Raw genomic sequence first — 12,500 nt, 5'->3', positions numbered from 1 at the left:
TCGTGGATTTAATTATACGCTTGTTTACGTCGCAGTGGTCTGACCCTGAAACGACAGAATGGGTAGGTGTGCGTTCGTGCCTGCGAGGTGGGGCTCAGACGTGCCGAGACGTGGCACCGCAGAGACGAGTGAAAAGGCGAATGAAAAACCACTCGGCCTGCATTCTTTCCCAGCCATTAAAAAAAAAAAAGAGAGAGAGGGAGAAACCAAGGCCTCTAATACAGACACTGACGCTGTGTCTTCACGAGCCCTCGGGCTGCTGTATTACTGTTGGACCAGCTTTATCTGTGCAAACACTATTGAACCAGACGCTACCTGTCTGGACGTGAACGGGGGGTTTTATATGCACGTGACCCCTGCTGCTCTTAAAGCCCTCCGCAGGGGTTAAAGGGTTAAAGTAATGTAATGTAGATAAGGAAGCTATAAACCTTATCTACGTTACAGATGTGGCAGAATCCTCGTATGATTCTCAGACGTTTCTACACAACACGGGGTTTATGACGGTGACAACGTTGCTAACAAACTGCCAGCGGAACAGAAGTGTTGCCTTTTATACAGAAAAGCGTTTCACCAGGACGGGAAACTGCTCATGTAATATTAATCACTTTAGATTGGACTCAAATTTAACATCTAATCAACTGCACACTTTGATAAAAACTTTATTTATTTAAACGTTAATGTGGATATCGTGAGAGTATTATTATTATTATTATTATTATTATTATTATTATTATTATTATTATGTGGTGTGGCTTTTGAACTTTTTATATTTGAGGAAAAAAACGGTTATTTAGAAATGCAATTCTGTAGTGTAATAGTGAAATGTGTAGTGAATTTGTGTCATTATTTGCATGCATACACACACACACACAGGCCTGACGGAGGCTTTCTGCCCGATGAGGATTATGCCTCACACAGCTGTCCTGTTCCTCTCGTCGTATCGGTGCTTCTACGCTGAAGGACTGGCGTCGTGTCTCGTTCAGCCTCCGTTCATAGCCTGGTTTTAAGTCTCCTCAGGAAGACGTTACATTCTTTTTTTTTTTTTTTTTTCTTTTTTTTTTTCCCCTCCTGCACCAAAATTTGCAAACGACAAAATAGCTTTCTCTGTCTGTCACTTCCTTTTTATCCTTTTATGAACCTCTCGCGTGCTCGACAGCTTCACGGCTCTGTTCGGCGAAGCAGGATGTCCTCTGTGTGCTCATCTGCCACCGTGTCCTGCTCTATCTGACCATCAGTGGTACAGGATGGAGTGTGTGTGTGTGTGTGTGTGTGTGTGTGTGTGTGTGTGTGTTGAGAGAGAGTGAGAGAGAGAGAGAGAGAGAGAGAGGGAGGGGAAGTGTGTATGTGGTTAAACGAGGGCAGTGTTCAGGTGTCAGGGTGAGGAGCCGCAGTCGCCACACTGACACCCACTGCGAATGAACCACTGCGTTCCGATTGGACGATAAGATTAAAGCGATTTAAGCGAGAATTGGTAAAGGTGGTCGAGTGTTCGTGAGCCGTAGCCGTGATGCCGAATTAACACAGGTGAGAAGAATCACTGTCGGCAAAAAGAAATAATAAGAAGAAGATTAACAATACTACATCATGAGGAGGTGGAGGGATAATTTGGTCTTGGTCGCTTTAGCTTTATTTCACATTTCTGATGTGATTTCTGATCTGAAACCCCTTCCATCTACTGTATCCGCTCACTGTGTAGGATATGTATAACATACAGGCTTTGTGAACTCTGCACATGAACTATTAATGTTCCATCCCTTCTAGGACACCTGCTTGTTTATTTTTAATGTAATTCTAAAATAGATGTAAAAAAACAAAAAACTAAATAAAGCTAGCTGTAAATGATATGCGTTTAGTTAGAGTGTGAGACATCTTAAATATTCCTGTGACTTTTTTTTTTTTCTTTAAATTTTTTTTGGATAGTGTTTGTGTTTATTTGTTTATTGTAAAAGTGTCGCGAGCGGATAGAAAAAAACAAACGAAGCTGTGTGAGCGGGATTACCAGAAATCTCTGGGGTGATGAGGAACTGAATCGACACACCAGGCTGACACTGCTGGCGTTTCTGCATCTGGGGATTTTCCCTCAGGGTTCCTTAGAGCTAGTTTGTTTTTGTTTTTAAAAAAAAAACAAAGCTGTTTTTAAGCCACGCCTACTTCAGGTTTGGATATGAAATCTGTGGAGGACGTTAGAGATGCAGGTAGTGTTGTTGACTAGTAGTGACGGGTAGACTCTCTCCTTCAGTGACTATAATATCAGTGGAAAAAAACCCTAAAGAAAAAAAGAAAAGGGGAGGAAAAAACCCTAAAGAAAAAAAGAAAAGGGGAGGAAAAAACCCTAAAGAAAGACAAAGGGGAGGGAAAAAAATCCTAAAGAAAGAAAAGGGGAGGAAAAAACCCTAAAGAAAGACAAAGGGGAGGGGAAAAAATCCTAAAGAAAGAAAAAGGGGAGGAAAAAACCCTAAAGAAAGACAAAGGGGAGGGGAAAAAATCCTAAAGAAAGAAAAAGGGGAGGAGGAAAACCCTAAAGAAAGAAAAAGGGGAGGAGGAAAAACCCTAAAGAGAGAAAAGGGGGAGGGAAAAAACCCCGAAAGAAAAAGGGGAGGAAAAAAAACCCTAGAGAAAAAGGGGGAGGAGAAAAACCCTCAAGAGAGAAAAAGGGGGAGGAGAAAAACCCTCAAGAGAGAAAAGGGGGAGGAGAAAAACCCTCAAGAGAGAAAAAGGGGAGGAGAAAAACCCTCAAGAGAGAGAAAAAGGGGAGGAGAAAAACCCTAAAGAGAGAAAAAGTTAAGGGAAAAAAAGTGATATTTTAAAGAAAGCACTTTTTAACCCCCAGCGTCGGAGCGAGACGTCATTCCCACAGCTGCTCGGCCCTCTTTTCTGCACCGATGCTCATATTTGGCCTTTTATAGTCCTCTCCACTCCAGTCCACGATCCATCCATCAGCTTTATTGCCTTTTTTTTGAGAGAGAGAGAGAGAGAGAGAGAGAGAGAGAGAGGCGCGCTGGACTGGAATGGAATGAACGCAGCGTGGATCGGAGGAGGAGAAGGGAACAAAAAAAACAACAAAAAGCCCAGGAACGTGTGAGGGAGTGAAGTCAGGCTTTTCATGATCAAGTGGTTTTAATCAGAGCGGTGAAATACCTGGCCTTCCTTCTGCTACTGCTGTTCCTCTGAGAGCAGAAGGTGGTCACGGGTCACTGGCCGTCTCTCGGCAACCGCGCCGGAGTCCTGGATATGAAACGACGCCGTCCGGCACTCCGCTTCAGCGCTAATGTGTGCGTCAGGCTACAATCAGTCATGTTATCTGATTCCTCAGGGTATATTCACGGGGGGATGTGGGGGAGGGGGACGTGTTCACGTTAGAAAAGCTCAGGATCTCTGCTGTTCTATCGAGGGCGTTCACGATCGTGTAGCGTTTCCTCTCCGATTTAGTTCAGTATTCTGTCAGAGGAGAAATGGACGGCTAAAATTAGCCGTGCGGCTCCCAGGAGTCCTCCAGTGTGACTGATTTAACTGTGTCATGACTGTGTGAGGACAGGACACTCTCTTCCTGCCTCTCCGGACACTTTTACCTTGTTTTCCAAAGATCTCGTCGCATACGTGTGAACGACTTGGTCCCGGTTTCTTCCACGTCCGATACGGGCCGCGCTCCAACGAGGCCCTAAAATTCGACACGTGTCGGATACGTGATGATGTGACGTGTGTGGTTTTCCCCCGCTGTTAATCCTGAAGTTATTGTGATCGTTAATAGGACGGGGCGATATATCGGTTTAATATCCGTATGGTGATACATGATAACACGATACATTTTTCAGAATTATCGTTGGTATGATGACGTTTCTGTGTGTTTTTAATAAGTACAAATGAAGTGGTACTGAACGGATGCTGTTGATTTGACAGGATTCAGAAAACGTAAAAAAAAACAAAACCCTTGATCTTTTGTAAACGTGAACAAAAAAATAAAAGCGTCATCAAAGTCAGTTTAACCGTTTGTTTGTTTATTTTACTACTGTTCTGCGGACTTTTTGTTAGCTAGATTATATATCGTGGTGCGTATCGTAGGACCGCCGTCGAGTACCGTGATATGTCTTTTTGTCATGTCGCCCCGCCCTAGTCGTTCATCGTTATGCGGCGACACGCGTGAATCCTGGAGGCTGAAATAAATCCGTTTGTGTTTGCTATCTGTGCTGGGATAAAACCTTAGGAAAAACTGCCGGGCAGCTACTGGGGGTAGCACCAGGTATATATTTTGCGGCGGGGATCGGATACGGGTCCGATCTGGAGTATATGTAATGGTATGTAGGTCGGGTCTGTGTGGAAAATAAATCTGGAAATCGTGTATGAAGGCCTGCAGTGTCTTGTCGTTATGCAGAGTGTACTGTAGCTACATCAACTCTGTAGATCAGACCAGAGCTTGGTTCTAAAAGTGTCCTTTGACCTCTCTTTAAAATAAAAAAAGGTGTGCCGTTTTACTTTATTGCACCACCTTATCCCCCACCCGTCCATCTGAACCCGGAGATTATACGATTCCAGGTTAGAGCTTATAGCTGTTTTTATTACCTCTCGCACTGCAGTCTGCATGAACTGTTCTGTATTTGGCCTGAGAGGTGTGTGTGTGTGTGTGTGTGTGTGTGTGTGTGTGTGTGTGGGTGTGGGTGTGTGTAGTTTTGTTTGATGTGCCACTCCCATCTGATTAAAAAAAATAATAAAAATAATGACCCATTTGACCCAACCGGTTTCCAGATTGGCTCGTATCTGACGACTTCCTTGTTCCTCAAGGAAGAACTTTGGAGCGCTCAGGGAGTCCGGAGGTCGAGAATGTTCTGGACACTTGTGGAACGACTCGAGGGGAATTTCCCACCAGATTCGGCGACGTTCTGGAATTTTCCCCTCTGTCCCATCTAGTATCTATAGTCGTAAAAACCTCCGAGACGTTCTGGAGTGTTCTCTGTAATTGTAGAAGTTTGGAACGTAACCCGACTGAAGGGAGTTCTCCAGAAGGTTCCGATGGCTGTACAGTTCGGGAGGTTTAGGTCTTTTAGTTAACAACGTTCTGGAAAGTTCTCTCCATCGCGAGTCCTTTCTCACGTTCTGAGTTCTGGCAATTCCTCTCAAACTGTGTATACGTCCATCTAGAAGTTCTCACGAGGACTTCGCACAAGTAGAGGGAGCGTTTCTATAACGTTCTAGTAGCTGTACAGTTTTAGATCTTCACGGCCGTTTTAGCGTTCCGGTATGCTTTCTCTAATTGTTTGTAGTTCTACGACTTCAAAGTGGTGATCCGGAAATTTACAGTTTAATTAAAAACAAAACGAAAAACAAACACTAGTGGATTGTTGTTTTAAATTGGGAAAGGAGGTGAGTCAGTGGGGGGGGGGTGGAGTTTGAAGCTCCTGTCGCCTTTAGCAAGAGGTTTAGCATTGCGGAACCCGCACGTCGTTGTTCGCCGTCTCAGACTTGTGGGCTGTAGCGTTTCCTCTCGGATGTAGTCCACCAGTACTTGAGATGGTGGAGAAATGGACCGCTAAAATTAGTGAAGCGGTGATTCTCATGGGAGTCTCCCAGTGGGACTGATTTAAACTGAGGCGTTAGTAGCGTTAGCCTCGTGACTCGAGAGCAGAACTGAAAACTTTGAGCGGAAATCTTGTCTCGACTGAGAGAAAGAGAACATAAGGTGTGAGGGGGGGGTTGGGGATGGTGTAGGGTTATACGTTTCATTTGTAGCTAAACAGCTCCCTCGAGTCCCCGAGCCACGAGTTCATCATGGAACTGGGTATTTAAAGGCAGCACTTGTGCATCACATCCTCCTGACACTAATGGCGAATGTAAGGTTCTGGTAAGCGGATCGTGCCAGCTGTTACACTTTAGTCACCGTTAGCAATGTTAGCATTCTTCTGTGAAGTGTCCGGGTCCTGATCCAGCCGACTCGTTAGCTCGTTGTAGACCGGACCGGTCAGAGGGCAGTGCGCTCAGAGAGCACGTGCTTTGGGTTGAAGATCAGGAGCAGTGCGTTATATCATGAGGTCTCGTCGACGGAATAAAGAGAGTGACGGGGAGCAAAACTATTATACACACGTGTACACAGTTTCCTGCTACAAGAAGGAACACGTTTTCATTCCAACCCCCCAACAGACCGTACGGTTCTGTCGTCTGTCCTGTTGTGTAATAGTGTGTGTGAGACAGTGTGCTCTCACTCTGTCTACTTGTAGCTTCTTCTTCAAAGGCGTTTTGGGGAAATAATCTCCACCTGGTTCGTGTTTACTACACCCACGGCTATGTTTCCATATCCTCAGTCGCTGGTGATGTGGTGCAGGGAAAACATCAGCAGATGAAATCGAGATCGTGTGATCAACTGACATGACTGTTCTTCTTCTTCTTCTTCTTCTTCATACCATTGTGTGATTTTCTTACAACCACTGCTTGCGTCCAATATAATCCGCTCAAAGACCTTTTGTTAAAAATTCCGTCTTATTAGCTTTGAGCTCAACCCCGATTTCCATTCAGGAAGTTTACACGGACAACGATAATCCGATATGAACCCGATTAAGACGATACTCTGATTAAGAAACTAGCACGTAAACAGAGATTATTGATGACCTTAATCTGATTAAAGTCATACTCGAAGTGAACACAGATGGAATAAGACGTGTGGAGTATTCCTGTTTTAGTCGCATTATCGACGTGCGTTACAGACATGTACACACCTTAATCACACCATTAACGTTGTGTGAGTTTTCACCGCGTTGTGAGACAGGACACGTACACACACGGCAGTGATCAACCGTTTTACGGTAAACAAGAGAGCACGGCTGCGTCCCAAACCACGTACTTGCCTGCTATGTAGTAGGAGAAATACATGTGTATCTGTATACTATATAGACGGCAAGTACGCGGTTTGGGACGCAGTCCGCGGCTTCAAGCAGTCGTCTATTTGCACGTACAGCATGACAAATAATTAACCGCACTTGAAGCTTTCGTAAAATTAAAAATGAAACACCCAAAACTGTATACGGTTCCATAACGAAGACCAACTGTATGCTGATACGTGAAATTCTGAAGGTGTGACGTGGGGACGTAATGACGTGTGACGTTAATCCATCCATGTTCTATAACTTGTAACACAGGAACATGAAAGGAATATTCTAAAAGCGACTCATGTAAACACCTTAATCAGAAGACTATACGTCTTATTCAGAATAAGATCAATAATTAGATCACCGCTGTCCGTGTAAACGTAGTGGTTGATGGTGAGAGAAGCGGGGTCACGATGGGCAGACGTGAGAGAGGTTCGAAAACAAGCGAGGAACTGTTGTTTATCTCTTCTCTCTTGATAAGGCGAGAGTATGACCGGAATGTGACCCTGGCAGTCGGAATAAACGGAGAGTTTATCATTTCAGCGGTTGAGGAGAGGGGCTGTCGGAGGAAAGTGGGGGGGGCTAATTTTAGGGCTCCACAAACTTGGAATACAGGAAGAGTGGTGATGGGAGTCAGCTGTGGGGGTCAGTGTTTAGAGACTCTGTGTGTGTGTCTGGGGAGGAGGGTGTCGTGAGAAGAAAAGTCCTGCTGTCTTGGCTCTTGGTGTGTTTGTGTGTGTGTGTGTGTTCATGCGATATGGTGAACATCTCCGTTTGGATTGTATTTTCTCACACACACACACACGCACATGCACGCTCCAACATGACTCCGTAGTCCCGAGCTAGGTCCGGGCTGAAAGATGATTTACAGCTTGCAGGTTAACTGGATTGTTCTGACGGCTGATTACAGGAGTTACTACAGCTTTCATTTGCATAGCATTATGCACAGTCTGCAACCATAAAAACTCCTCGAGTCACTCAGGCTTCAACCCATCACGATATATAACTCGAATAAAAACGTAGACTGTGTACAGTATGTTAGAAAGATGCTGGTAGCGATAGTAGCGCTCCTGGGAATGATGGTTCAACTAGCAGCGTTGCTACTTGAGGCGAAGCGACTCTCGTTATAGACAAAAAAAACCCCTCAGAAGTTGGTCGATAATCAGATTACTAAACACGATAATCACATTATTGATCAGATCTGAGGTAAAGTTAAAAATTAGGGAGGAAGGAACAGAATCTCCTGTCCGGATTAAACCAGGATAGAAACCTGCGTTGTCGTTCAGTCGGATGTTGCTCATAGCTTCAGGGCTAATATGTGGCCTAAAAGGCAGTCAATTATTTATTTATTTACTTATTTATTTATAATCCGTTACAAATGTTGTCTTGAAACAGTGATAAAAGCTCACGAAACCACTAGGTACTTAAAGTAAAGATTTCTCTCCCTTCACTTGGGGATTTTTCACATTCTAGCTGAACGTGTAGCAGGCTTTGCTGAAAGAAACCAGCTGCTGTTTGTGCTAGCTTTAGCGTGTTTGTAGCAGCAGGAGTGTGTTAGCCTCATGCCGAGCGGGAATGCTGATGGCGTGAGGAGTGAAAGCCGGAGCTCGGCTCGGGTCGTAATCGCTTTCCTTTTTTGAAAGCCGCAGGCTTTTCTCAAAGAGCCTCCGTTCCTGCTGAAAACCTGTCGAGTCACCTCTGCCTCGGTTAGCGCTTCTCAGGAAGGAACACTCGAGCATGGGAAAGGCAGAGAGGCCTTCTGGGTCGTGTCAGGGCTTGTAGCGACGAGGTCGTTCTAACCACGTTTCTGCTCCCGAGGTGACGAGTGTGTCGGCGCAGCGTTGTCCTGAGCGCACTGTTCAATCGCGTACGGTTCCATCCAGCACCCGATCTCGCTTTCACGCCTGCGGGTGCGCCGACACGCTGCTTGAAAAGAGGCCGGGATTGTTTAAAAGTCGTTTTGGCACGCGTGCGATCAACAAGGCAATTTATCCAAATGACAAAAGGAGAGAGAGAGAGAGAGCCTTCTCCCAGAGGAACGAGTCTGGTCCCTGATCGGAGACCAGAAAAGGACTCTGATTGGTCGGAGAGCAAGCAAACCCTTCCCCACACACACACATCCTGAACTGTGCATTCCTGAAGTCCTGTGTAAGATCTAACGTTTTACAGGCTTTTGTGTTTTTCCCAGAAAGAGATGTTGCAAACGTTTTGGAGTCGGACCAACATCTCTCCACCTTTCACCCTGGCATTAATATTATCCAATGAGAGACGAGGTCACTTCAGAGTACTCCGTGGCGTGTTGTTTTTTTTTGTAACGCTCTAACCCGTAGAGCTGGTTTTACCAGCGTGCATCGAGCCTTGCGTGCTGCCGCTGCGGTGTAGTCCCTCGACATCCAGACTAAGGCACTTAATCAGGACGTTATCGACTCCTTCCTCACGCCGATTCGAGCAATATTACCCCGAGGTCCGTGTTCTGAGCTGCGATGTGTGTGATTTCCGCGGGGGGTTTGGGACGGGCGTGCACGGCGTGTGTCGGTGGAGCGTCTCGGTCTCTTTCACCGGGTTATTATCGAGGGCGAGGCTGCACGAGCTTTCAGTGTGCACAGTGATGCGTTAAAAATAAACCCGGACAGCACTGATGTTTCTCCACAGCTGTGAGAATCGGCGTTGATCGTTACGATGCTTCTCTTTGACTTCTAGAAGATACAGATTCTATATGGAGATTTTATTTATTTATTTATTTTTTGGGCACAGTTTTGTGTTGTCTTCATTCTGATATATTTCTATGCATTTCTAAATGTAATAACGGTTCAAGCTGCCCTGGTTCTTCTAGCCCTTTGTCTAACTTCATCTTTCTTGATCTGGTTTCCCCTCAGCAACCATGTCGGCTGCAGATAAGTACCTGTACGTGGACCGCTCGGTCGTGAACAACCCGCTGGCGCAGGCCGACTGGGCCTCCAAGAAGCTGGTCTGGGTTCCGTCGGAGCGGCTGGGCTTCGAGGCCGGCTCGCTCAGGGAGGAGCACGGCGACGAGGTGGTGGTGGAGCTCGCCGACACGGGCAAGAAGATCCGCATCAACAAGGACGACGTCCAGAAGATGAACCCGCCCAAGTTCAACAAGGTGGAGGACATGGCCGAGCTCACGTGCCTGAACGAAGCGTCCGTGCTGCACAACCTGAAGGAGCGCTACTACTCCGGCCTCATCTACGTAAGTCCGTTATATCCTCCACGCTGTGAGGTGTTTTTAATCAGCGGAGCTGAAGATGGAAGATACCTCACTCGGCGGTCACGGGAATTTAAACACGATATACAGAGCATTTTATTTTTCCCGCGCTGAAAGAAAAAACGCCGTGCTTAAGCAACGCCACGCGCCGTTTATCCTAAACGATCTAACCTGGCCACCCAATAGCACCGACTACAGGGGGGTGATACTCAGGGCTTAGACTCTGAAATCATTTGTTCTTGCTGCAGCAGACAGTTTTCTGGATGGAGAGAGAATGAGGGGTGTGTGTGTGTGTGTGTGTGTGTGTGTGTGAGAGAGAGAAAGAGAGAGAGAAAGAGAGATGAAGTTAGAGAGCGTGTGCAGCTGCTGGAAGAGATTAGCCGTGTATCGGATCAGCTCGTGGTTGCCTGGACTCCATCCAGTCCTGCGTCTCCCTGCACACTGTCCTAATCACCCATCCCAGAACGCTTCTAACTGACCACACACACACACACACTCTCTCTGTGGGAGGGAGGATGTGTTCTCCATGTTTAGAGTTCAGCAGTAAACAGGAAACTCCAGGGAACAATATAGAGCAGGGAGGAGGAGGAGAAACATCTCTACAGAGACGGAGAGCGAAAAAGGAGTGTGTGTGTGTGAGAGAGAGAGTGTGTGTGAGAGGTTCCAGGCCGCAAACATACCCCACTCCTGGTTTTTAGGCTGTACACAGTGAGATCATGAGATGTTGAGCATAGTTATAATAAACGGGTCATGATCCCGGGCTCCTGGTCTGTCGCTGCTCCGCCCCGGTCACTCTTCACAATCCCCCCCCCCCCCCCCGTCACTCCACCCCCCCCCGGCTCTCCAGACACGCTCCGGTTTACCAAATCAAACTGACAAGGATGGGAGAAGGAGAACCGGAGCACTGTGTAGCGGTGCACCTCGGTCCTTTATTCCGTGCTCCATGTGGAACCGTGAGCATTTGGTTCAGTCATGGCGTTCTGCACTTCCTCCTGCAGGACGTCGTCTCAACCCCCGGGTTGTGAGTGCGTCATCCTTCTATAGGAACGATTTAATATTTCATTCTGAAAAATAAGTAAGAGGGAAAAAAATAAATATATATATATAATATTTTATTTATTCGATTTTTTTTTTACATTTTTATTTAAAAATTAAATGTATGGAATATGAAAATTGAAAAGTAAAAAGAAAATATATTTTAAAAAAGGTTTTAACCATTTCACAATTTTGTAGATTAAGTGTAGGATTATAGCATTGTTAGAATAATTAAGATCATGCTTCGAAGTAAACGTAGAGGGGTTAGAGGCGGGGGTGGGGTGATATGACATGAGTATCTTCTCATGATTCCTGAAGATAGTTCTACAGGTGTGTGTGTGTGTGTGTGTGTGTAGACGTACTCCGGGCTGTTCTGCGTGGTGATCAACCCCTATAAGAACCTGCCCATCTACTCGGAGGAGATTGTGGAAATGTACAAGGGAAAGAAGAGGCATGAGATGCCGCCGCACATCTACGCCATCACAGACACAGCGTACAGGAGCATGATGCAGGGTGAGTGTGTAGCGCGCGCTTTCACTCTCTCTCTCACACACACACACACACACACACACACACACACACACACACACTCCCCCGACGTGTTCTCGGGATGTTAGCCTTCTGAGACGTCCAAAATATCCTGCTTCCTGTGTGTGGGGTGAGCACTTCCTGTTAGCGAGGCTTGTGTAGAGTAGATACAGTCACACTGAAACACAAAGCTAACCACCTTCTTCTTCTTCTCTTCCAGACCGTGAGGATCAGTCCATCCTGTGCACGTGAGTGAGACGCCTCAGCACCCACAGCCACAGCTTTGCTGCAGAATGTACACAATTCAATACCGTGTGTGTGTGTGTGTGTGTGTGTGTGTGTGTGTGATCAGGGGCGAGTCTGGAGCTGGGAAAACAGAGAACACCAAGAAGGTCATTCAGTATCTGGCCCATGTGGCTTCTTCTCACAAGACCAAGAAAGACCAGGTTAGATCTCTCTGTCTGTCTGACTCTCTGTCTGTCTGACTCTCTGTCTGACTCTCTGTCTGTCTGACTCTCTGTCTGACTCTCTGTCTGACTCTCTGTCTGTCTGACTCTCTGTCTGACTCTCTGTCTGTCTGTCTGACTCGCTCTCTCTCTCTCTCTGACTGTCTCTGTCTGACTGTCTGTCTGACTCTCTCACTCTCTCTGTCTGACTCTCTGTCTGACTCTCTGTCTGACTCTCTGTCTGACTCTCTGTCTGACTCTCTGTCTGTCTGACTCTCTGTCTGTCTGTCTGACTCGCTCTCTCTCTCTCTCTGACTGTCTCTGTCTGACTGTCTGTCTGACTCTCTCACTCTGTCTGTCTGAGTCTCACTCTCTGTCTGCCTGTCTCCCTGACTGTTTCTCTGTCTAACTCTCTCC

General features: G+C 46.3%; 1 protein-coding gene across 2 annotated transcripts in view; it reads left to right on the top strand.

Moving 5' to 3' along the window:
• The window catches only part of LOC128616350 (myosin-9-like), a 48,261-nt gene that overhangs the window by 11,241 nt on the left and 24,520 nt on the right, over positions 1 to 12,500 (top strand). For both annotated transcript variants that reach the window (XM_053638956.1, XM_053638955.1), the window contains exons 2-5: positions 9,728 to 10,059; positions 11,466 to 11,622; positions 11,858 to 11,885; positions 11,990 to 12,083. In XM_053638956.1, the coding sequence (XP_053494931.1) occupies positions 9,733 to 10,059; positions 11,466 to 11,622; positions 11,858 to 11,885; positions 11,990 to 12,083 (606 nt within the window). In that variant the 5' untranslated portion in view covers positions 9,728 to 9,732. The remainder of the gene's footprint in view (positions 1 to 9,727; positions 10,060 to 11,465; positions 11,623 to 11,857; positions 11,886 to 11,989; positions 12,084 to 12,500) is intronic.

Source organism: Ictalurus furcatus, chromosome 12 (genome assembly GCF_023375685.1).
Source record: "Ictalurus furcatus strain D&B chromosome 12, Billie_1.0, whole genome shotgun sequence".
Taxonomy (NCBI): domain Eukaryota; kingdom Metazoa; phylum Chordata; class Actinopteri; order Siluriformes; family Ictaluridae; genus Ictalurus; species Ictalurus furcatus.
This window is presented reverse-complemented; position numbering and strand designations above follow the sequence as displayed.